The 25,638-nt window shown below is 43.2% G+C and overlaps 3 protein-coding genes across 10 annotated transcripts; 1 reads left to right on the top strand and 2 right to left on the bottom strand.

The window, feature by feature from the left end:
* The first annotated feature begins 142 nt into the window (after positions 1-142).
* Positions 143-11,818, top strand: LOC122538864 (knirps-related protein-like). Of its 6 annotated transcripts, none has more exons than XM_043673333.1 (3): positions 143-949; positions 5,524-5,601; positions 8,274-11,818. In XM_043673333.1, the coding sequence occupies exons 2-3, from the start codon at positions 5,524-5,526 to the stop codon at positions 9,456-9,458; spliced, it is 1,263 nt and encodes a 420-aa protein (XP_043529268.1). In that variant the 5' UTR covers positions 143-949; the 3' UTR covers positions 9,459-11,818. The 6 variants fall into 6 exon arrangements, with proteins under 6 accessions (XP_043529268.1, XP_043529269.1, XP_043529270.1 ...); XM_043673334.1 differs by having other exon boundaries at positions 143-296; XM_043673335.1 differs by lacking the exon at positions 143-949 and adding an exon at positions 1,298-2,375.
* A 1,704-nt stretch (positions 11,819-13,522) lies between these two features.
* On the bottom strand, positions 13,523-24,718 carry LOC122538862 (BTB/POZ domain-containing protein 9). 3 transcript variants are annotated; one of them, XM_043673332.1, is made up of 10 exons: positions 24,111-24,718; positions 22,024-22,226; positions 17,309-17,429; positions 17,019-17,184; positions 15,112-15,305; positions 14,678-14,895; positions 14,433-14,615; positions 14,279-14,357; positions 14,035-14,213; positions 13,523-13,965 (listed from the first exon to the last, which is right to left on the bottom strand). In XM_043673332.1, exons 2-10 carry the CDS (start codon positions 22,170-22,172, stop codon positions 13,764-13,766), a joined length of 1,491 nt encoding a protein of 496 aa, XP_043529267.1. In that variant the 5' UTR covers positions 22,173-22,226; positions 24,111-24,718; the 3' UTR covers positions 13,523-13,763. The 3 variants fall into 3 exon arrangements, with proteins under 3 accessions (XP_043529267.1, XP_043529266.1, XP_043529265.1); XM_043673331.1 differs by lacking the exon at positions 24,111-24,718 and adding an exon at positions 23,864-23,905 and having other exon boundaries at positions 14,726-14,895; XM_043673330.1 differs by lacking the exon at positions 24,111-24,718 and adding an exon at positions 23,864-23,905.
* LOC122538865 (probable small nuclear ribonucleoprotein E) lies at positions 15,858-16,327 on the bottom strand. Its single transcript, XM_043673340.1, has one exon. It carries the CDS (start codon positions 16,231-16,233, stop codon positions 15,949-15,951), a length of 285 nt encoding a protein of 94 aa, XP_043529275.1. The 5' UTR covers positions 16,234-16,327; the 3' UTR covers positions 15,858-15,948.
* Positions 24,719-25,638: the final 920 nt, after the last annotated feature.

The following is a 25,638-nucleotide window of genomic DNA, read 5'->3' on the forward strand; positions in this document are numbered from 1 at the left end:
GAAGCCCCTCCCTTGGGCCCCCTCCCCGTGGGCCCGAGAATCCCTCCGGTCGTCCAGCAGGACCCCCCACCAAAGGTACGAGAGGACCCGCGGCCCACCTGTGCCGCGGATGGACCCTGCACGCTTCTCTGCTGATCCGACGCACAGTGTGCCCATAAGGCCCATTCGAAGTATACTTACGAGAGCGCACGAGCCTCTAGCCAGCGACCGAACAAACAACGAACGAACGAACGAACGAACGAACGAGCGGTCGACCGATCGAGCGAACGAAGTGGGACCGTAGAAAATAATTAGAGGTGGGGGCTGATTCAAGAATCGACGTGGACACCCTCGCCTTCCAAAGTCATTCACCTAACGGTCATCGCCGCGTCAAGAATCTTTCTCTTCCTCCTCTTCTTTTTCTTCGTTTTCTTCCTCTTCTTCTTCTTCTTCCTTTTTTTTTTTTTTTCTTTTGCCATCTCTTCCGGTTATCCGGTTCGATCGACGGATACTTCGAATGTGGCGTGCTCTTTAATAATTTGTTGAAAGAAGAAGCCTGTCGGTACCAGTACAATTGATTAAACTTGAAAACAGTGGACTTGGATTTCATTTTCGTGAGTCGTTCGAAGGGTCAAAAGTGACGTGAACTGTTTATCTGTTACTCGCGAATTTACGCAGTCGAACTGGAAGAGTTACTATCGGTGGACGATGCAGTGACAAAATCTAGCTTTTGGTTCTCTATGAGAGAACAAGTGAGTTTACAAGTGAACTGGATGGAACTCGACTTGATCGGAAGACTTTGGAGGAATCGTGGTACCCGACGCTGCAAGTGACTGCGTACAAGTGATCATCAGTGTCGCGGATCTGTTGATACATCGTAATGACAAAGTGTCGGATGCTGTATCCGTGTATTTAAGGAAAGGATCATTCTGTCGTTGATAGATCTCGCGTGATCGTCTCGGTGTTCAAGGTATGCGATCACGTTGATCTACGAAAGGCAATCGGTTAAGACTTGAAGAAGCGATTTCCGAATCTGACAACTGGCAATTACGGGTTTCCTCATCGCGTTTAATTCGAATGGTATCGCGCTGTCGCTCGAAGTTAATAACAACGATCTTACTCTTTAGATCTGCTCGCTGGGTATCCTCGTTCGCGTTTGTTTCGCGATACATTCGTCACGTTTAGAAACGGATCGCCCGGTACGCCTACGAGTCGAGCAGAAGAACCGAAGGACGAGCTCTGTGTTTCGTAATTCGAGCGCGTGCTGTTGGCCGATTTCTTTACCCTCGATCGCGACACGGTACGAAAATACCGTCATTGGCTAGATCTTTGGCTAGACTTTGACGATAGTAAAACGTGTTCGACATGAGAATTCATTGCCGATAAGGTCGACCCAACTGGAAAGCCTTGCGGCGTCGTGATTAGGCTAATTATTTGATTCATTAGACACTGCGCGAGGAGATCGTATCGTTTCAACGATATCGCGTCTTTTGTTCGAGATAAGATTCCACGTGAAACTCAATTTTGACATCTGTCCGTTTGGAAATATCCTGTAATGAGGTTACGTTACAGCGACGAGATGAAATCGTAGAGATTCAAAGCTGATACACACGGAAAAGAGACCGAGGACCTCGCGTTACGTGCATCATGTCGCGTTTCTGGCCGAGCATATTCGACGGCGATACAATAGGCGTGCGTACAGCGCGTTGCGCGATAGTTTGATAGGAATCTGAACGAACTGGCTATCGAAGAGCGATAGAATAATAGCATCGGAAACAAACGGTCCAGGTTGCATCGCGCGAAGGCCGATCGCTGTAGCACGCGTTGCGGAACGCCGTTTCGTTTCGAAAGACCGGAAGTCGCTCTCTGCAAACTGGATCGCGATGCCTCGCGAAGATGAGGCCGAAAAGACGCCACATGATAAATAAACTTGTGCGACGATTTGGCAATCGTTACTGCGTTTTGAATTGTTTTTTATGGATTTATGAAAAATCCAGAGGGATGAACGAAAGCATAAGATATGGGGAAATGTACGAAAAAGAAATATTTCCATATCATTGACTAGTTAGATCCAAGTTACCATCGATTACCATAGAGTCGAGCTGTTATCAATTAGATCTAAAATGTATTGAATTTCGTGAAATTTTAATAATACGTTTTTTTAACAATTTAATACGTCTTTTTAAAGAAGAAAATTGGAATGAAACGTTTCAAAAACCACGTAGCATCGCAACGATCGTTGGTTTTTTTTTTTAATGCACGTCGTCCTTGATAGTAACGGCTCCAGCGTATCGAACAGTAAAAAAGTGACCTGCCCGTGCCTACCCTAGCATTCGCTCGACAAACTTTGCTACAGTACCTTAGAAAAAGGCGAGCTGTTTTTCGCCAATAAAAAGGTAAACAACGGTCTCCGAGTCGAATTCCCAAAAAGAACCTCTCTTTTTTACAATCTTAGAGGGGTAGCTTAAAAATCGCCGAGCATAAAACATAGTTAGGAGAATTTAGAGGAAATTTTTAGCACGTTGGGTCGTTGTTTGTTCGTAAAGCGGCAGAAAAAAATAATCCAGCGGGGAATCCGTGTTCTTGAAAACGGAACTAAACACATTTCCGTAGGCATACGCGTCCGTTCGTGGGAAAACGGAAAATTCTACGGTCGTACTTAGACGACGTGCCCCGACGAAAGTAACGAAGCGTCGGTCATTTAAAATAGTTCCGCTAAAACAGCCGTGCGACGACTTTCACGCGCATGCAAATGAAGAAAAAATCCACCGATTCCGAAGAGACCTCTTCTAACGATCGATTGGCCAGCACACGGTGTCGTTGTCCAATTAATACTCGAAGCAGCGTTGACGGTGACTGGTCGCTTTTAGCAAAATCCTCGTGCAGATTGTGTGCGTTTGTATGTGTGTGTGTATGTGTGTGGCAGGTACAAAGCGGAAGAGCAACGTGGTAGGTGTTTTTATCGAGAAGGTCAACTGTAGAAAGGAGGACAATCACCGAGCGGCAGCGTAGGAACTTCGATTGATCCCTTTGAACGTTTGAACGGTGCCGGTTGCACCTTCTCGTTCAGTCGACTCTCTGTGTCGTTCCATGGAATCGAACGATGATCGCCAGCACTATTGGCGGGAGAGCCGATTGCGCTGAAAGTTACGAGCAGCGGCGCTCGTTACGATTCTCACGGCTTCGAACGACTAGCGCAACAATTGCGCCCGCGAGAATCTCGCGCCTCCTGGCGATCCCCGAGTGATCTTGACGACGATCGTTATGTTATTGGAAGGTGATCGTATGAAAACAGACTGTCGCATCTGCTCGTTGATAATCGGTCGAATTCCCCTCCAATAGCCTTTTCACATTCGTAACACATAATAATAATAAACACCCGCGTGAACTTTCTCTCCCTTTGTAACTCGAATAACTTTTCCTTCGAATAATGGACGCAGTCTTTCCGTTATCAATCTCCGCGCGATCAGGCACGTTTACCTGAAATAATTATCGTTCGAACGTCGTACATTGTACGGCCATTAGCCCGCGGAGGGTTACGGCGATTTCGTTAAGTAACATCTAAACAGGATCTATCGACGCAAATGCGAGGCCGTCTTAATTAATCAACAGTTTTATTGTGGCCGCGGAGGAACGATAATTAAAAGTCATTTGTTAAAGGGGAACGTTAAATCATCTATCATTCTTTTCGCATCTTGTATTCTATTAAGCCCACAAGAGCCGGGTATCCGTTGCGACACACCGACGTAACAATATGGCTTAAACGTTGGCAACTCGCGTCGAACGCTCGAGTATGCAGGCACCCCCTGAATGGCTCACCGGATGCACACCTGCAATCAGTGCAGGTTGCAATAGCTCGGGCGCATCGTCGACTCTGCCGAGGATCGATCGGTCCAATAGCAAACATCTATCGGTAATTAATAGTACAGAACAATCCTGCCGAGCCCAGCACAGGCAGAGAAGAGATATCTCCCCTCTTAAAATATCAACGAGGCCTGGAGGCTACGTTTAACGAGAATACGACGTCATTTAAATTCAATTAACCGGCCATCTGTTACTCTTTGTTTATCCAATTCTCCGCGCTTAGCGTCCCGTTGCGATATTACCGCGTTCGATCGATTTCGCGAGGGTAATCGTCGAGGTCCGGCAAACAAACCGCGACGATTGCTTCACGTGGATACGCCAGTTTTTCCGCTCGATTCGAAAATATTCTGTAGCAATACTGTTAGCACGAACCCGTGAAAAGATCGTTCTCTTTCATCTCTCTCCGCCTCTCTTGCTCTTTTTATATTTTTCTAGTAGAAAACCGTCGTCACAGAGCGAGGAGGATATTCGCATGCTGTTATAGCTCATTTGTCCCAAAGAAAAAAAGTTGTACGGGTCTAGTGACAACGAGCGTGCACCGTTTATGAAAGTGGCGGGCAACGAGGAAGAGACGAAGAAGACGAAGGAGACGAGGAAGAGGTTGGGACGCGCGCGGCTCGTATCTAAACAGAAAAGAATCGAACGCGGAATTAAGAGTATGCATAGGCCTACGTCGAGGCGTCGTGCGTCCGCGAATGAGAAGTGTCAACGACTGTGGGGTGTAGGTCAGGAGAGAGAGACTCCGTTGATCAAACAATCGATGTCTCTTCCATTAGCTGAGATTTACTTTCCCATTTAGCGACAGTCTGTCATGTATGAAAGTCGCCGCAGGTGACACCGGCGAGCGAGATACCCTTGGGCTGCGTATGTGGGTCACCGCTATTGTCCTATATTCGCTCCTCATTATAATTCACCAGATGCAGAGACGGTCGTAAGTAAAAAGGACGAGAAAGGTGAGAAGGAAGAGAAACGTATGGAGAACAGCGTAATCGGTTTCAAGCGGCGAGGAAAACTCGATCGGTCGAACAATTAACGAACAAAGGACACGCCGCCAATATAAGAAAAAAATTTTTAAAGCGTGGAGTATTATGCAAGCGGCTTTACGATTTACGGGCGTAAGGAAGACGCAGTAAGGGAACAGAAGCGGCGAGGTGTGAAAACGAGACCGCAGCGATCTGTTTTCTGGACGAGCGGCCAAAGAAGGCGAAAGGAACTAGCCAGACTGGAAGGAGACCATCGCGAAAGAATACAACGAAAGAGGGAGAGGGAGAGAAAAAAAAAGAAGCAAGTGCACGAGGGTTTTCCGCTCGTTGAACGTAACACGCACCGCTTTGCCACGATCCAGCGATTCGCGCGTATCGCGCAAACCGGCGAATTGCGCAACGAGCTTCTTCTCTTTCCCAATCGCGCGCGATCGGTTGTGGGCACACGATAAGACTCGCATTGTGATTTTGTCGAACGTTTGAAATGCACGCGAGCGCATTACGCGACATCGATTCGTTGTTTTCCCCACGGTTTCGTCATTTACCGTAACGGAAGCCCGTAATCGTCGGAAGAATTACGAATTGCTTGGAGGAACAAAGTTTCGTTATGTCGATATGGATGGAATAACGCGCGGAGCGTGTCCTTTTCAAATATAACGGGACGAAATCAAAGGAGGCTGTTGTCTTTCTGTTGCAGATGAATCAACAGTGCAAGGTGTGCGGAGAACCCGCGGCAGGCTTCCACTTTGGAGCGTTCACCTGCGAGGGCTGCAAGGTGAGTCCGCCGCGGATCATTTCCACGAAACGACATAGGTTTCATGGAAATCCGAACGGTCGAGATAGCGATCAAATTGAAACGGGGATAATTGAAAGGCGATCATCGTCTTGTAATTCGGTTGTAATAAGTTTCGTCGTTGATGGTTGCCTCTGACTGTCGCGAATGTACCGATCCGAAGGAAATCGATACACGTAAGAGAGAGATCGTGAAAGAGAAACGACGGAATGCCAGAAGTTTTCTAGCTGGTTCCATTTTTTTCCCCCCTCTTTGTTTTTTTCTGCACGCTGTTGGCCGGCGATCTTTTCCACAGTTTCGCAAAGCTGAGAAACGTTGATCGCTTTCACGAGCCGCTTCGTGGCCGAGGTTAAACGTTTGACTAGGCATGCGTGTCAACCAGGTCCCCCCAAAAGTAACAGCGACCATGTTTGGTGAACCGGTCAGCGATCGCTGTGTAAGGAGAGCTAAATTTCTAGCTTCAAAGGGACGTTTGAAGAGCACCGATCGATCGTCCGACCGATTTCTCCCGATTAAAACGACCTACATGATTTACAATTTATGCGAAGATCCGTCTCGAAAAGTAGTTCGTTAGAATCTTGGAATCTCTAATGTTCAACATACATATATTCAATCTGATACAAGTGTAATCGTAAATGTAGCGTTCAATTTTCTCCTGAAATTGCCGTACCTCGTGAAAATGTCACAGATTTTGTATTTAAAATCTCAGAGTAGAACTACGAGGTCTCTCAAAGAAAAAACGAATAGCCGCGTATTGTCGAATCGTAGTACGCCGCGAGTCGAGCGTAAAAGCAAACGATGTCGAATAGAATAGTAAGAACGCCGAGGAGGGGAGAGCTGACATGCTACGATGGGCCTGAAAACGAAAATAACGAAACGAAACAATGTCGAGCTGACGTAATCGTGAACTAGGGCGGAAACAATTGTGGCAGACAAGTGCGAAGCGCCGGAAACGCTGCCTCGAAGCCGCTCCGTGATCAGAACTGAATTGACGAAACGCGCGTGCACGTGCTCGCGCGGTCACAATGTCTCCTGTTACCATAGATCTGTCTCACGATCGAGATACACATCATTCACGGTGAAACCTCGAAGAGCGCGACTTGTCACGGCCCTTGACTTCGTACAACGATCGACGTAGCCGATATAATTGACCAATGTAGCGGATTGTCAAGTCTTTGAAAAAAAAAGAAGAAAAAAAAAAGAACAAGCATGAAACCGGTAAAAATGGCACAACGGTTCATTATCGCCATCCACCACTCAGAACGAATTTCAACCTTTGTCGCTCCTCTCCTCCTTTTTAGTCTTCTTTTTTTTTTTCACGGCGTGAGTCAGAGATACGTTTCTTAGCACGAAAGTTCAGCCGTGGCGTAATTAGCCGGTCTATTTATCGAGCAGTTTTCGAAAGGAAACCGTAATACAATCCAACTGTGGAAGGTTTGACGATGAAAAGGCGCGAGCCGGCACTTTGAAGTTTCAGACCCCGCTGTTGCCCCGTTTGCATAACACAAGCCCGTGCGCGCCACGAAGGAGGCATGTAATAACGGTAGCATTTTCTCGATTGTGTCATCGCTTCTGAACCGTCGCGCATATCCTCCTGATCTTCTTAGCCCTTCGTTGCGAGCCAGTCTTAAATCCTCAGATCCGCAACGAATAAAAGATCGCGGGATCAATCGATAAGATATGACCTTGCAACATCGTGGCTCGGGTAATGTACTTGGTAAACGTGAAAGACAAGTGGAACACAATGTGACGGGTGGTAGGTCTCGGCAATGCGCGCATTGGGACCACTGGGCCGCAGGAAGAGCTCGTTTTCAGAACAAACGAACCAGAAACGATTAATAATATAGCGTGCGTACGAGCAGAAAAAGCGAAAGTGGACGTCACGTGCATGCGCGAACCTGCGTCTCTTTAAAGACTGATCATTAACCGCGAAGGGCGAAATTTTCTATCAGGTTACACAGGAAATCGTAGGTGTTTCGGGGCGCAATAGTCGGCTTTAAATGCATACATCATTCGAGGCTGATTTGATGTCTGTCATAAGAAACGAGGCCTTAAATTGCGCGCGTTTCGTAAGACAGAATTTGCCATTTGAGTTTTTTTTCGCTATCTGCGTTATCCGTGCGATGCTGGCGAAATAACTCTCCGTGTAATAAGTTCCATCGGTATCGGAGGTATTTCTCGATTCAACGTAATTGAGTGGAAGTAGAACGCATCGACGCGTCGAAGAAGCGCGATGGGTAGATCGGAAAGAAACGGAGTGAGAATATGTGTAAACGAAAGGAGACCGTTTCGTGACGCCGACACGGAAAGGCAACGGTGTCGGAATCGTGAAATTGCACCATTTGGGCAATTAGCACGAGCACAGTAGGCCGCACGCGCCTACACCAGCTGACTCCCCGCTGTACAACATGAATGAGACAACGAGAGCACACTGTTACCGTCTAACAACTTTACCGTACTCATTATGAGGGGCACAATGCCGTTGCAGCCGCGTCGGATCTCCCGAGCGAATCTATGACCTCTGAATTTGCATTCTAGATTTTGTCTCTCTTTGTAATCAGCTGAAGCTTGATTCCTTTTGTCGGGGTAATTAACGTGAATAAAGCTATCATACCGCATTAACAATAACGAAATATTCCCTTTCTCTGTTTCAGTCCTTCTTCGGTAGATCTTACAACAACCTGAGTAGTATTTCCGAATGCAAAAACGGCGGAGAGTGCGTGATCAATAAGAAGAACCGGACGGCCTGCAAGGCCTGTCGTCTACGAAAATGTTTGCTCGTGGGTATGTCGAAATCTGGCTCGCGATACGGGCGCAGATCGAACTGGTTCAAAATCCATTGTCTGCTGCAAGAACAGCAGCAACAGCAGCAACAGCAGCAGCAACACTATCAGCAGAATCTGCCCAACCAACCTCTAACGCAGCAACGAAAACCCATGAGCCCACCAATTGGAATACATCCAGGTCAACGAAAAGACGACGCGCTCATGCTAGGTTTGGATGACTACAAGAACTCGACTTCTCCTAGCATCAGTTCTCCGGAATCGCACAACAGCGACAGTTCCGTAGAAATATCGGAAAGAAGAGCAGCCTTCTCAGGACACCCAGGCTTCAGACCGTTACACTCACACCTGCAACCCTCCGTGGCCGACCTATCGGCGCTCAGCAAAGAAATGATGAGTTTACCCCTTGGCTTTCACCTGAGTGGAATGTCCTTGATTCCACCAGCGTTTCTACCACCGCCAAGTCTCACCATGTTCTCGCCCTATCATTTGTACGCGACGTCTCACGGAGCTCCTCACCCTTTGGTATCGAACCATTCATCGACTCTGCTACGACACTCGCCTGTGATCGAAGACACAACCAGTCCAATCACATCTGCAACGGCCATCACGACTAGCACGACAATTACCATCGATGGCAAAGACTCGTGTGGAAATAATAACAATAATCATAGTAATAACAACAACGACAGATATGCGCATAATAACAACGTCCAGACGTCGAGGCAAAGTTCCTCGCCGAACGAAGAAAGCGGGGAAACGTATAGCAAAAGATTCTATCTGGATGCAGTGTTGAAAAGTCAACGAGCACACCCGGAAGGATCACCGATGGTGAAGGAACATTCTCGAAATAATTCGCCACTGTGTAATGTAGGATCGGAAACGGAGTGTCCTCCTCCTCAAGATAATCCCATGGATTTGTCCATGAAATCAGTCGCCACTTCTGTTAGAAACAAAGCGGAGGAAGACAAAACAGATACCGAGAACGTGAGCGATCGAGATAGTCCTCCTGCGAAAAAGAGGTCAACGCCCATAGATCTAACGACGAGATCTTAAACGAAAACTCAGATTGAACCTAAACGGAAGAATTACGTTCGGAAAAGTGGATTGAAACATCGTTTGTTCGCTGAAAGTCAAACGAAATAATTGGCTGCGAGCGTGGAAAATAGTTAATCGAGTGCCAAATACGGCACGTGAGAAAGGGACGCGTGATATCGTAATCAATTACGCTCCCTTTTCCGTAAATGGTTGAATGTCAGTCAGGAAGACTCAGCGGGCGCTCTATTGTCGAGCAAATTTCCCAGAATCGTACATTATCTTTAATTGCGTTCGCCGGTCAAGCAGGAATTACCGGATTGGGCTGTGATCACGGAGACAAATCATTCGCGCCGAATAGTTAAACGCAATTCGCAGCGAGTCTGTAATCCCGCATAAATATCCACGGCGGCTGAAAGAATGAAGGATTAACGTCTCAATTCCGGGTAATCACGGCGAGGATCGCGAGTCGCCGATCGATGGCTGGTTGCGCAAAAGCCAATCGACTTTAACGAGAGTCCTCCGCTTTAATTAACGAGCGCGCGCGCGCGCGCTCCTACGGTAATCACGTGAGATAAAGAAGGACAAAGAGAAGGAGAGACAAGATGGTAAAGAGAAAAAGAAGAAAAGAGCTGAAGAACCTGGTGCTGACGCGTTTGCAGAACCAGGAGAGCAACGACGGAGTGCAACCGTGGTGCATCGATTGATAAACACGTCAAACTGCAGGGTGCACGTGTTCGGAACGTGCGTTACAAACCGACGTACACGTGTAGAACGTTGCCAACCGCTTTATCTTACAAGCGTTCGACGCCTGCCAATGTAAACGCCTCCGTCGCTGCCGCTTTGCCGCCTCTTCTTTGCTTTTGTCCCGCACCTATTCATACATTCTCGCGTCTGAAGAATCTCCGTGATATGAGAATCGTACTCGCGACGGGCCTTGTTCGCCGGATGTCCATGACGAGTCCGGCGAACATAGCTTGCCAGAAAATTTCGGTGAAATACCTGCGCCTTTTACCACGATCGAGGGATCCTGCTCTCGCTGAAACCACGTGGACGATACTTTTCCAGCCTGAGTTGCTCGAACACAGATTTGCTTTTAGTAAGACATTAGGTCGTGCGCGATTTACGTCACGTCGCTCGAAATACTGTTTTTTTTTTTTAATCCTCTGGAGGTGCTTGTGTGTCGGGTCGGCCTTCCGAGGGAAATTTTCACAGGCCCGACCGTAACAATATTTCGAAACAACGAGGAATACTACGTATTTGAAGTTCGTCGGGCATTCGAACGAGATAAATGAAATCGTAAACAATCGTATGCAGAGAGTACATAAATATAATTGAAACGATTGCGTTTCGTTCGTTAAGCTCGAACGGTACAACGAAGAAATATTATTAACAATTTTCTACCCTTATGCTTCGTTAGATACTTGTTATCGATGGTTATGAGAGTAGTCAATAAATGGCCAGTATTTCGTTCAGTGGTTAATATTATTGATTGTATTGCAATTCCGAACACGTGCAATTATAGAAATATTTTATTTAATTGATACCTAAGTCTGTACATGGGTACATGTAATTCTATTTACCGAAGTTAGAAGATAAGGCGGTAACGAAAGTGTAAATAATAGTTAGGCAAGGTTTGCGTGAACGGGACCCGGGCCAGTAAGTACTTACTTGTATATAGCTAGTAGATGATAGTGACTAACGAATTACAATGCTCGAAATAATTAGAAAAATGTGATCAGACATTACTATGATAGTAAAAGATACTATATATATATTCCAAATTACAAAGAGTATCGGTTACCATATTCTATTAAATAATGACCTAATTAATTTGAGCAGTGTATTTCACGAATTTAAACAATTATATAAATCATTCTTCATTGAAACAAATGAATTGTGAATGAGTTATAATATACTTAACACAATTCTCAACGACAACGTTACAAAAACCAATACAAAGCCATGCTATTTCACAAGTAAAGTACAAATATATGAATCCCTGGGCCCTCATATTTGTAAATATAAATTACTTTTAAAAACTATAGTATTGCAGTTCCAATATCTAGCGACCTAGATTGATGAACTGAACAATTTTTATCAAAAAATACTTTTTTTTTTAGCAATGTTGACGAAAAAATACTTATTTTGTTGATCAATGAACACTCCTTCAACTGATTTTGCGATATTTGTAACGCATTAAATAATAGAATTAGCGATTTCTTAGAATTACAAACACCACTCACTGCCACATCAAACTAGTTAAAACATTAAAATAAAACGAGCTATTGTACAGAATGCTATGGTACAAACAAATGCAAATGATAACGTTAACAAAAAAAGTTAAAGGATTGTTACAAATATACAATTGATTAATCGAATATTATTTTCAATTCACTTACGTTATTCGACGATATCTCCAATTACATTTTAGGGTCGCGTGATTACATGTCCATTGACCGTTGGTGATTCCTAAAAACATTACATATTTTGATAAAAAAATTTATAAAAACATAATTTAGTTATTTTCTGATAATTTTTCAAGCTACTTCGCTTCGGGAAAATTTCATGAAAAATATACAAATGATCAAACAAGAGAGATACTTATTTATCTAAAAAATATTTTAGAAGATACGAAAAGTCACGTGATACGTTTAAACGTTAAAAAACATGGCCGTGCATACTTGCACCATTTCAATGCAAATATTCAACATAACTGTGGCATAAATTCAAAAATATATACACGTATGCAAATTGTCCAAACTATCGCTATCAAATATTAAAAGTTTGTACTCATAGTGTCAAATAGTTTCAGTGGAATATATTTTTACGACCTTTGTTGTGTATATCAAATAGAACGGGCGCCCGTATAGCTCGCACGTACGAAAATCGCATAGACGTGAACCAGGTAAAATTTTCGTAACATCACCGCGAGAACCGCAAATATTACGTGAATCGAGTGGAGTAAAGTCAATATTCTACATTATTACGCAACTCACCTGCAAAGCAATGTGTATCCACGAATAAATAGGAAATAATCAGGCACAATTACCACTACGATACACAAGCGTTTCGCGCCACCGCTTTACTAACCTATCGGAAAACACGGAACGCGGAACAGAATCCGAAAAATGGAACGTTCGAAATGGATGTCTCAACTACGTTAGTCACGCATGAGTAAGAAAATATTATATTCAAAATTAAAATAATTTTTTCAATTAAGATATACAAGCAAATCTTCTTCATTATTATATACGCTGTTTGACATTTAAAAATTACATCCATTGTTATTAATAAATATTCGAAGTATATCATGAATTAAAAATGACAAGATATTGACTAGTGACATTCAGTTTGAATTTTGACCAGTAGCAACCTGGCGTTAGGTTTGTACAATTCGAATATCAATCGCGTCGCGTTAAAACGTTCGATAATCGGTGTTTATGATAAATTTTCTTGTAAAATATATCGAACAAAGTGTAGTTCTGTGAAAAAATTATATTCTTCTATCGGCAAAATTTTGAGACAATGGATAAATGTGTCAAAATATGCAGTTGCAAAAATGAAGGGAAAGGTGAGTTTTCTGTTTGATTATTTAAAGAGAAAGTGCCAAATAATGCATTGTGCGGTGAATAAATTTTCATGTTTTGCGTACTTAATTGGAATACGTGATTCGAATTGTCACACAGTTTTTCATGTAAATTGAAATTTAAATTTCAACCAGGGATAAGTAGAATCAGTACGATTTTACTTATCAAGTATACATCCGTGTCATCGGCGCCTTTGATACTCTAATGCATACTCAGTAGTTCGCATTTTTCCGTGGATTTTCACATTTCACGTTTACTTTCGAACGCGCCACTGTAATACAGATTAGATTTCATTCGTTCACAAGGCAATTTAACGTGAGGCTTAGACAATTTAACGAGTTCCTTGAGACTCGGTCACCGTAACATATCAAGCATTCATTATGCAAACCACGAAGTATCGTTTGGCATACTTTAATTCTATCGAGAGCCAAATTGCAATACCAATATTGGACGACTTCTTATTCGCTGCTCATTACACATTGGAAAGGCTAAAAGTAATTCTGATTTATTCTTTATTTTGAACAGCATAAAAAATTACATATTTCTTTGTGCCAAAATTTACTCACTTGAAAACTGAACAACTTGTGCTTTCAACTTTTATGCTTTCATTTTTTAATATCTAATGCATTTCTACTTTATATTATACTCGCTATGTTAAGTGAAATTTACTAAAAAAAGTATGCAGTAGTATATGTACAAGCTCATTCAGCTCATGGAATGAAAAATACTTATATTGTTAATGAGTAGATTTGGGAACTTGGTGGCTGAGGGTGAAAACTTCGTAATCTACTACAAAAAAATGATAATCTCCCATGAGTACAGTGTTAGAAGCGTGTTCCCCATCGTAGCTATGGGGAAGATTACTGTAGCTTTCCTTGTTCACATTACAGTTACTAGAAATTAACAAATCAGCTCCTGCTCCGAAAATTGGTCCAATGCTGTAAAAGTCAGTTTCAATCAGTAGAATTCATTTCATGTTTTATAGTAGTTGGTGAAATGATATTTACTCTGGATGATAACAAATTGCAAAGGGCTTCTTTACAATATCATATTTCGTTGGAGGTACATCTTGGTTGTTAGTCAGGGTAAATAAAAAAGCTTTCTCCGAGAAGATATAATGTCCTTTAGCATTCGTTTTACCCCACGGTGCATCACTAAACCCACCACAGATTTCTCCTCGAGTGCCCTAGAAAGTTAGGTTATTGTTTGCTAGTTGTAGGCTTATTCGCTTTACATATATAAAGTATTTACCAATGCAATTACATATGTTGGACAAACTCCATCGCAATGTCGGTGGAACGCTGTTGCAGAGTAATCGTGATTAGAGGCTCTGAAACATATTCGTAGTTACTATACATTGCACTGATCTTAATATTCATGTTTCCGCGACATGGGTTAAACGTACCGATATACTAAACGCCAACTTTGCTTTGGTGATCCATACCACTGATTGAGAAGACGTTGGAAACCCATCTTATCTCGCGATAGGATTTGTGACCCAGGAAACAAGAATGGACTTACTCTTGGCTGTAGCCGCTTATCTGCACAGATTTCTGCATACTTGTTTGGTAGGGCTGCATACCTATATCTAAAACAAAATGTAAAAATCGAAAGCCTCCAAGAATAAGAAAATTTCCTGGCAAACCATACCTTATGGGTTTTGTGCCACTTGATCGATCGGGATTGAAAAATTCGTACCTCTCCAAGGAAAGTTCTATGGGCACTGCTCCTGTTGGTTCTACCTCCTCCGCAAAGACCTGGCTGTCGATTAGAAGCAGGCGAACGTGGTTTATCACTCCTGATAAATGTTGGCAAACCCGCACACGTTCCTCCTCTGTCCAGTGTTGAGTAGGCTGCGTCACCCCTGCCTAGGAGCGTGGTCCGTACGGTTAAGCGTTCCTTAACTCGTAATTCTAAATTCCGATCCAAGAACCTAAGGACCCAAGGACCCGGTAATAATCGTATGCGATATAAGGTCTAAGACCTTGCACGACATACGCACGATCAGAGCGTTAAGTCTTCTTGGAATTTTCAACGGATTCAAAGTGGTCGGAAACAGAATAAAATGTTCAAAAAAAAAGAACCTGATATTTAGCCCAGTTCAGTACTGCTCTCCAAACATCTTCTTCCTCCAATCCTAGGTAGTCGGAAGATATTAATTTCACCAGAGCGTCCTTTGGAAGATTACAAAATGCTGTAGTTTTGACTGTATCTACCGCATTCTCTCCAATGAAAATGAAACATCTTTCAATAAAGGAGGAGCAAGCCCCTTTACCACCTGTGATAATAAAAGATATTTTGTTAGTATTATATCTTCTATTGACGATGAAATTAAAGTATGGTTTAAATACTTAACTTCTATGCCCTTTAAATTTAAGTTATAGTTTTTTCAGATAAAATAACTATGTAATTCAGAAATTTGGCAACAGTATAAATATAAACACAACACAAATTTTGATTAAAAAATATTTATTAAATGCTTATCCGCTTCATATCTATTACAATTATTCAATCGTGTAAAATTTACATCTGAAATTCTTTTGAAAATTAGAAATATACTGAAATACAAGATTCATTACAAATTGTTATCACGAATATATCATATGGATTTTTCTCTCAGAAATTTAAAATATTCCAAGAATAATCTAGATTACAAAAGCAAACAAATTTCCCAATAGAAAACAATACTCTCACTTTATCATAATGGTATGTTCAATTATAACTTGTACTTATTAATTTATCATTGTTCTTCTCAACTATACTGAGTTACTTGCATCACAACTTGTACAACTTGGAAGATGGTGACTTTGTCTTTGTTAAACGTTTTTAAATCACTTTCAGCACGTATAATCGCACAAAGTATGAAACAATACGCCTTTTTGTTTATCTTGAAACATCCTCCGAGGTTATGTTTTAACATTTTAATTTGCTCCTGGATTTGTATTTTGTATTAATGTTATATTATCGCCTTTCAACATAATTCGTCCAAGTGGTTTTCTGTTTTTTGTCTTCATATGATACTCCTCTGCATCGTCTAGTACTAAATTCATATATTCGTCGAATCCAACGATATGACCCTCGATTCGTAGATTGATGTTCTCGAATAACCACACTTGCACGCGTGAACGATTTTGGAGGTATCGAAATATAAGGTTGATGGGTTGTACCATCACCTTTTGAACCTTTTGTGGTCCTTTGTACGACATTTTTGTGATGTATTTTCAAAAATTAGTAAGTAACGTTTGATAAATGAGTGCTTGGCAATGAAACGCCGGAAAATATGGCGTCGTGGTTATACCAACTGTACGCTTTCATTTTTCCCTATCGCTTTCGTTTAATTAAACTATGACTCAAAATTGAGTTATCAAACTTTAACTGAAGAAATTTTGATATGATCCAGAAATTATAAATCGGAAAAGTTTAAAATATTTAATATATTTTTAAAATATTTAATATAATTTTAATATATTTTTTAATATTAAAGATATCTAGGGAAATTCAAACATAGGGATAAAATAGAAGATTGATATAATAAAGAAGGTTGAGATAATAAAATTCCCTATGTAGTGCTGCCTTGGTGGCAGGCACGTCAATTACACAATGAAGAGCGCGGCCGATAACTAATCACGTAATTACTATATGAATATGCAAACTATGATTTTTTAAATAAAAAATATTCATTTTAATTTATTTCTTTACCTAATGTATAAAATTGAGCCATACGTGGCTTCTTTAGTCGGATATCGTATTATAAAAATATATTATTTCAATATTATTCATCATATTATATTATTCATCATTTTATATTTTTAATTATTGAAAAATTGTTTTATATTTCGATTGAACATATTGCATTTTTCATTTTCAAAACGTACAATCGTTATAGATTATAATTGTTGTTCTATTTTCTATTATTCGAGATATTCAGCAAATTCAAAAACGAAGTTCGTTCCATAGGCAAACTTTTAACAGTATGTCATGAACAACTTACCGGGTACTCGCTCCTGGGCATCGAGAGCCGCAGTCAAAAGAGCACACGCATTTCCTGGACTGAGAGTAGCGGAGACATGTTCCTCGCAACTTCTCCAAAGTTCCTCGACTCCCAGTTCTTGAGCAAGTCCCAACATTTCGAAGATGCCACTGTCCTGTAGCATGATCTATGGAACAGTTATAGGGGTAAAACTCAGCCATACCGTTAGGTCAACGTAAAACTTTCTTCGATGGTTTCTTCCATGTCAGAAACACGCTATAAATTCTGAATCTGCTCGTGATGTCATTTACCTTGCCAGTGTATATATAGTGGATGAATTGTCGGAAAGTCTCCGGGTGGGCGTGCGGCATACGCATAGATGTTGGATTTGCAGGCGTACCGATTCTCTTTGCAGCTGTGAAGTTTTTGCATCTGGGGAAATCGAAACAGTGTGGCGTAGTATTGATTTCGAACGATAATTACCATGGCATACGGGTTACAGGGAAGAGAAGATAATGAAAGAAGAGCACTGCTTTGAATCGTGCTCTTCTTTGAAATGTGCTGTGAGTGCATGATCCTTCTAACGAACACCCACCACTTCGCCTTTCGCCATCTTCTCTACTACTTCTGGCAGTGTTTCTTGTTACAAAAGGGCTTAATTGACTTCGTCAGGAAGCTCCGTTGCCACAAGAGTATTCGCAATGTACGCAGCGGGGCTTTAGTTTTCGTTCCTCTAGAAATTAATGGCACACCTTCGAAAAGTCACTTCTAGCCCTTTTTTTCCCTACGGTGAGCCCTCCAGATATGATACGACAGGAATTCGTAAGAACAAATTTTTTCTAGTATCTCATGCTGAAAGCATGTGACCCATTGGGAGAACATTCGATCTCGGCTCTACACCCTCTCGTACAACGCGTACAATGCAACAAGATACACAAAAGGGAGACTTTTAATATCGGCGAGCGTAGAAACGAACAGAACTCTTAGTTTTGTCCTGGAATCATCGATGCATTTTATATACCCTTCTTCATGTAACATCCATCATTATATCTTTTATCGACTTAATGCTAAGAAATAACAAAATTTTTAACTTTTTAATTAAGAAAAACACTGCCACTGACAAAGAGCAAAGTTTCATTTCTAAATTATTCCAATTTCGAAGTCGCAAAGGTGCAAAGTCCGAAATCACGGATCTGTTAAGAGAGGAAAAGCAGGCAAATCCTTAAACGAGTACTTTGTGGATCCAGTGAAGACACTGGTGATGAAACGACCGTAGCCTTGTAATACCACTAAGCTGTGAAACGTAAAATGATTTCGTGCTTGCGTGCTAGGAACGCAAAGGTCGTTGGTACGAGTTTCAGCGAGGTAAGGGGGTAAAGCGCGTTCCAACGGCATCCGTATCGAATCAAAAGAAAATCCATCAAAGAGACCGGGTGCAAATGGAAAAGGCATGCACGCCAGGTGCTTTGATATTATAACCGACGCGTTAACAAACGCTCGGCTTCGTCGACAGGAGAGCGTGCGAAAGTTGGAAAATCGCGAGGCCGAGCCACGAAACATGGTTGCCGAGAGAGAGAGAGAGAGAGAGAGAGAGAGAGAAGGAGAGAGAGGGAGGGAGGGAGAGAAAGAGAGTGTCGACAGGGGAAAACTAGTGCTCAAAAAAATTAAAAACACCAACCTCGCGTACAGGAAGCCAGAGGTGTACGTGTAGATGTGGCCCTTGCCACGGGTCGACTTTTAACGGACCGAAAAAACTCAACCTTTATACTTTCGCCTACAGTTCGGAAGCGATGCGGGCTCGCGCAAATATCAAAGTGATGGCTCGTATATTTACTTCCGCAAATTAGAGGGGAAATGTTCGAGTATCGAGGATATTGCGCGATTTTCTCGTACGTTTAACAGGCAAACACACAATTGCGCGCACGCGGTATAAATTTTTTTTACGAGGCAAGCCGATGTGAATTTGATATGTCGAAAGCGCGTTGCAGGGTTCCCTTCGTTTGAGAATCTTTTATTCTGTTCTGAGAAACGTGACCAGCAATTCTCGCTAGAGTCACGATAATATCCACGTGCAAAAACCGCGGAAAAGAAATGAAAAAACATTAAGAGGAAAAATAAAGGCGGCAACGATAGTGGTGACGGTAGTGGTAGTGGTAGTGGTAGTGGTAGTGGTAATGGTGGTAGGGTTATGTGATGGATGGTACGTGGCGAAACGAGGCGAAAAAGGAAAGAAAATCTAGAAAAGAAGAAGAAGAAGGGGACAGAGGAAAAGGGTGAAAAACACGAGGAACGAAGTCGTTGCCGGAGAGAGAAGCTTTTCCCTAATCACAGGCGAACGCCGCAGCGGAATCAAAGAAAACCAAATATCAGCGAGTGACGCCGAGAAAAGAATAGAGCACCGCGCGCACGTCTGGTGTGACGACGAGGTGTCACGGGGGTGGTAACGTAGGTTCACGAGCTCGACGTGGAAAGAGGATGTTAGGGGGTAAGGGGCTAGGCGGTGGTGGGAAACGAGGGTCGTGGCTGCTTGGTTTCACGGCAGCAAGGGTTGAATGTCGCCGCGGGCTCCGCTACTAACGACCAAGCGTGCGATTATATAGCGGCTCCGTCGATCTCCGCGCAAAAACCGCCTCCGTTTCCGGTGCACGAGTCAAATTCGCGCCACACCTCCTTGTTTCCCGTATCGGGTGAAACGCTGCACCCGGCGTCTCACCGCGCTTAGGTCCATTATCAGATCGTCTCGCCTCAACTCGCTGGATTCAAATGTATAGCATTGTCGTCGAATGCGTAATTACTGGCGAAAAGCGTGCCGATAACGAACGCTCCATTTTCTTCCATTATAATAAGCATCGTTTGAAATTCGGGGGAAACGGCGACGGAATTCGAGCTGAAATTTAGGTCTCGTTGATTGCACTTCCATTGGCAGTCACTTTCGGTCTCTCTATGAACCGGCAATATTGCCTTTTCCATTAGCTTAATCGTCGAAATCGTTTAATCGTTTAATCTCTTGTATTTTTACGTGCAAATTAGTGTTCTTTTGACGGATCAAATTCGAAAGAGCAGATAAGAGGATATATGGTACTTGATAGTATTAATAGCGGTCAGTTGCACGCGGAGTTCAATAGAAACGATGGGATTATGTTAGAGTGCCATCGAACATCAGCGAAGCATGAGCTTATTTTTCAATTTCTTTTCTCTCGTTGTCAAGCATCGTTCTCATCTGCGTCGCATTTCGAAATGACAAGGACTACAAGAGCGGGATGGGCAGTGGGACGGGGGGATCACGACTCTTTGTCAGGATTTTCACCGGACTGGAGAGCGCCGCGTAGAGTTTTGAGTGCGGTCGCGTATTGTCCATGCGTTTCTCCTACGGACGCCTGTCACGAGCATGCGTAACTTAATTTTCCGAGGCCGGTGTCGGCAAAACGAGGCACGAGATGAGCGACAGAACGAGAGAAAGAGAGAATCGGAGGAAAAAGGGTCGATGACAAAAGGACCGACGTTCCCTTACACACCCTGATATCAAAAGGGTTCACAGGAATATCGTAATTGACTTTACAATTAGCATCGAGCCTATCCAGTGGAATGTCGTTGCCTCGAAAGTTAAGGCTCCTCCACCTAATATCAAACCGAGCCCTTCTTACAGCAATTAGAATTTCGTCGAGTGAAAATGCGGTGCCCTCGTACTGGCACTCGTCACGGATAACTCGTCTCTGAGAGAAAGAGAGAGAGGAAGAATGCGCCTCTCCTCTTATTATCCAACTAATTAGAACGTTCGATCGATTCATTTCACCGTAACAATCGGAGTCCCTTAATTAAAATTCATCGCCGTCGCGAACTTCGTCATCCCCCCTCTCTCTCTCTCTCTCTCTCTCTCTCTCTCTCTCTGCTCGTTTCGAAGAAACTTTGATGACTTGGCGATTTTTCTCCCGGGAACCGTTCATTCGACCAAGAATTTTCATAGAGTCTCGCCCGATCGAGCGAGTTGTTTCGCGATTGGAGTACCCTTCCGACTGGATACTCCTTCTCCCTTTATCCGGAACAGAAACAGAAGGAGGGATGATATAAAGCGTGCGGCAGGAATAGGTGAATTATGTATAGGTTCCTTCGGTGACTTGGAGAATTTAACGAAGTTATCATTTCCCTCCCGTTGGATTCGTTTGCAATTCCGCAGGAAAGTTAACTTTTAGCCAATCTTTTCGTTTTTCCCCTCGTTCCGCTCTACTCGTGGTTGCGCGACTTCGGCCTCAACGACGAAAGAAAAGTTTGTAACGCAGTTACCGCGAAATAAGTTCGTGTCTCGTGGAAGGCGACCGAGGTGAGTCGCGGTGTCTCGCGGTATCTCGCAAGAGTTTCACGAATCGCAAAAATATTTTCAAACGCGAATTCCCTTCGTTATGCTACGTACGTACGCCTCTCCATTTCCATTGCAAAAAGTAACCGGGGATAAGACGGAGCGTAATGCACCACGTTCCACGTTAATTCTCTATTTTCTGGGAGACGACGAGACCCATTGTCTCGGTTGTCTCCAACTTTCCTTTTTCGCTGGTTGCACTCTGAAAATACCGGGGCCGCGAGTATTTTCCGGGCTTTGTACGGGGTAAACGTGTTTGTCACCGGTGTGATTTGCCTCGCACGTGCTTCCGGATGTCAGGTCTCCAGGGAAATCTATATCGGCTACGAATCGATCGACCAGACACGAGCTGTTTTAATAAAAATTACGATTAACAATTAATTCGATCCCAGGATACGTCGCTCGAACGGTTACCTCTCTCTCTCTCTCTCAATCTTTTAATAAAATTTTCCCTCTCGCTTGCGCCGTTCATAGAAACTCGTCGAGCTCGCATGCGTCTCTGGAGACGTTGAAAGATATCAGGAGCAAGTGAAAATAATATAAATTGTCTCATTGTGAGTTTCTCGGGTTTAAAATGTTTCCCCTTATCGACTGGGATATATCGATGAGTGCATCAGCAAGATGGATTCGATTGGTCGGAAATGACCACACACACACACACATAATACTGACCTCGCTTGAAGGATAATTCTGTGAGCGTACACTGGCGTTTCGTCTCTTCCTAGCAGAAATATAATGTCGGCTGTATCTTTGTCTTCTGAAAGTCGAGCCAGATCCTCCAGAAGTCTAGGTACCCCGGCTAAACCTGCCTCGCCAGACATCCCTGCTGCTCCTGACGCCGCCCCCACAACTCTACTTCCAATGACGCCTTGTAACTGCGTGGCAAACAGAACTAGAAGTTAGATAATGACATATTTCGCAGTGATCAGTAAAAGTGATTCTTAATATTTCCCACATTTTTTATATCAAATGTAAAAAGTACGTACTCACGATTCAATAATTGTGTGCGACGATATTGAAGATGTGCTACACAACAGATTAAATGATTTTACAATAAAAAGGTAAAATAACTTTGAATAATACAATTTTGTACTTGATTGAATTTATGAATTGGTATTACAAAAAAGGCATTGTACGAGTGATTCAAATATCCTTATAAATTACATCTTTTATGAGACTTCTAGTTACGGTTCGTAAATTTAAAAAATTATACAAACTTCTATACGCCTAATAGGGAACTTCCTCCGATATTCTCTTAAACTTCAGCCGACTTGCCGAGTCTTTTAAATATTTCATAATTAGCGCACAGTACTTCATACTTGCGGCTAGTTAAAAATCCAACGTTACTTCCTCTACCGTACCTAACCTCTCTTAGGTACCGCGAAACTTTTACTCATTAACCTTTCTTCGGAAACAATCAAGCCAATTAAGACGGAAGAGCGGCGGAACGAACGCTTCTTCCAGTGTTAAACGCGTGATCGCGCGAGAGTTGCCGGCTCCCGTGTTGGGGGTGAAGTTTGTGCAATTTGCGATAATCCGAAATTAATGGAGGTGGAAGGAGGAGAAGGAAGGTGGGGAGGGGGGGATGTCGACCAGGAATAAACCAGTGACTGATGACAGGGAGAGGAACGTGTATGCCAGAACGTGTGTCATCGTCTCGAATGTTTTCCGATTGCATCCGCGTTACCGGCTGACGAGCAAAGTTACAAAAAAAAAAAAAAAAGAAAGAAAAGACAAAACCGATTAACGTACAATCGGCGCTAATTGCGCGATTAATATTTGATTTGCACCGCGTCGCGACGCAGCGTTACTCTAGCCTCGTCTTTCTTCCTCTCGGCGCTCTCTCTTTGTTCGTGTCGTTCAGCCACGGCCGGTCGATCGACACGGAGGATTTTGTGTCACGGCGGCTGGCTGATTCCCTTTTAATTAGTTCGGGTTTTGTAGTTTTCGAACGCGTGACGAACGTCAATCGCACCACAGCTCGAGGGCTCCGCGTGATTCCCGGTCATTTGCCCTTTCCTCGCTACGCCTCCCGTCATCCCGCATTCCAACGTTGCCTCTCGTTCGATGAAAAAGTCATCCGACCCCCGGCTTCTATTTATCAGTTCGGTTGCATAGATTGCGCGCTAGAAAATTTATTAACGATGCGGCAAACGATCCCCGATACGCGCGCTGTTAAATTGTCGAATTATAAGTTAACGCTGCCATTCTGCTCGCGATTAGGTAATCCGGAACGAACGTTACGTCTCTTCCTATAAAATATACAGCAACTCACACAAGTATTTGAAATATATCACGTCTGTACGAACGTTTCTAATTTTCATTAGTATCAACGTTAATCGAAAATTTGTCTCTTAACGTCTGTACGAACGTTTCAAGTTTTCATTAGTATCAACGTTAATCGAAAATTTGTCTCTTAAATTGCGATCATATTTATGTAAGTGACTCTATATTATATTCACTGTGATACCCAGATTTTAATTTAGATTTTGCATAGATGTTATTTACATACCTTATTGAACTCTTGAAATCCTGTCATTGCGTCTCTATTCGCGCACAAACTACGACTGCGTGCTCGTTTTGAATTTAGCTGTTCGAGTTTATACGTAAATAAACATACATCTATCAGCATGAATTATGTACGTGGAATTAAATGGTCGTTACACAAAGTCGTTAGTTAGCTGTCGAATGCGATCGAGAGAGACTCGCCCGTTTCGAGAAAGATGAATTATCGCGATATCGAAATACGGGAAGCTCACCTGAGGAACGCGGAATCGCTTGTTCGTGTTGCTCTCAATTTCTTGTCGGTCTCGGCGAGAGCGAACGTACCGTGGAACGTTCGAAAGTGGAGTCTAAGCGAGCCGCGACGAGCAAAATCGTTGTTTTCGTGGCACACGTGGACGAGTATTCTGTTCGCACGTGAAACACTGCATTTTCAGTCGATCCACAGCACCTCACACTCCCACGGGGCGAAACATTGTTTCGTCAAAAACTTCCCTCCCGCTTGTCTTTCTGCCGTTTCTCCCTTCGTTTTTTTTTTTCTTCTTCTTTTCTCTGCCGGGTTCCCGTTATTCTACCAACGCGGACGCAATCCCGCGAGTATCGCGCATCGATGGAAAAAAAATGGCGAGAAGGAAAAGAAGAAAAACGCGACAAAAGCCGAGGGAAAACGCGCGACGCACCGTGCTCGGCCGGAAGTCGATTCGACGTTGAACGCGAGCTATTTCTCCTGTGCGAAAGACGAGTTTTGCGAACGCTGGACCAGACAGGCTTGCTTCGGTACTGCCGCCTTCCTCGGCTCTTCTCCTCCCGTTCTCTCCTAAGGTGAGATCGCCGACTTCTTTCCACCAACGCCGGTTCCCTCCTTTCTTCTCGTTCTCGCCGTGGCCAATGCTCCTACAAGATCACTCCTCCTTCAGCCGTTGTTGCCAGATCTTCTCTGGGGTACCGATCGCACGGTCGAAAAGGATACACGCGTCGTAGCTAGCAACGAAGCTTATAGCTGTCCCGTTTAACCTCCGATCGACACCGATCTCAACTCTCTCGCCATAGCTCTACGGCGCTATCCGCCACGATTCTTCCCCGTTTATCCAACATTCTTCACCCTTTGTTCTTCTTAAATCACGGCGAAGCCAACATCCAGTTGTTCGTGCACACTCTTCTTTTCGAGCCTCGCTCTCTATCCCTTTCTCCCAATGGCGTCCCTTGTTTTCAAGACGAGCTTCCCACTCGTAGTTTCGCTCGGTCGCGCGATATTGCCGCAATGCGGTGCTTCCTAGTATCCCTGACGAAATAAGATCATCCTTTTATTCGCATCGCTCCTTCAGACGCTTCTTTTCGACTTTACCCGTGATCCTTATCCGTCGTACGGATGAGTCGTCGCTAGTGCTTCAACTTCTATTGCTAATCACATCCAGTCGAGATTTTCAGCTTGAAACATTCGTTTGGGTTTCATGCACTGGGATGTTGGATGAATCGAGAATCGAGAATTCCATTTTCTTTCCTATGGGATCTTAATACCATTGCAGAAATTCAACGTGAGAATCTCACGCGATAATGTAATTACGATGTAATTACGATCATTTAACAGAATTTCCTTCTACAATCAAATTTACTTTTAGATTGCGGCGTAATTATCAGGGATACTCATTTTTCAATCGTGAAGTATAATTACTTTGGAATTTCAAATGATCTTTACAATTTGTAGGCATTCGTTTTCACTACCATTTCACCAGGATGTGCTTTATCTTCTCAACATTCTTATTTAACTTCTTCGTATCCGCTCGC

Source organism: Frieseomelitta varia, unplaced genomic scaffold (genome assembly GCF_011392965.1).
Source record: "Frieseomelitta varia isolate USP_RPSP 00005682 unplaced genomic scaffold, Fvar_1.2 scaffold_182, whole genome shotgun sequence".
NCBI lineage: Eukaryota > Metazoa > Arthropoda > Insecta > Hymenoptera > Apidae > Frieseomelitta > Frieseomelitta varia.

What these genes read in the sequence shown, in the direction of transcription:
- LOC122538864 (XM_043673333.1), top strand. Translation starts at nt 5,524, where the DNA reads ATGAATCAACAGTGCAAGGTGTGCGGAGAACCCGCGGCAGGCTTCCAC. An exon ending in TCACCTGCGAGGGCTGCAAG is followed by an intron (nt 5,602 to 8,273) that starts GTGAGTCCGCCG and finishes TCTCTGTTTCAG; the next exon opens with TCCTTCTTCGGTAGATCTTA.
- LOC122538865 (XM_043673340.1), bottom strand. Translation starts at nt 16,233, where the DNA reads ATGTCGTACAAAGGACCACAAAAGGTTCAAAAGGTGATGGTACAACCC.
- LOC122538862 (XM_043673330.1), bottom strand. Translation starts at nt 23,890, where the DNA reads ATGACAGGATTTCAAGAGTTCAATAAG. An exon ending in TGCCCAGGAGCGAGTACCCG is followed by an intron (nt 15,306 to 17,018) that starts GTAAGTTGTTCA and finishes TTATTATCACAG; the next exon opens with GTGGTAAAGGGGCTTGCTCC. An exon ending in GCAATTTGTTATCATCCAGA is followed by an intron (nt 13,966 to 14,034) that starts GTAAATATCATT and finishes TGACTTTTACAG; the next exon opens with CATTGGACCAATTTTCGGAG.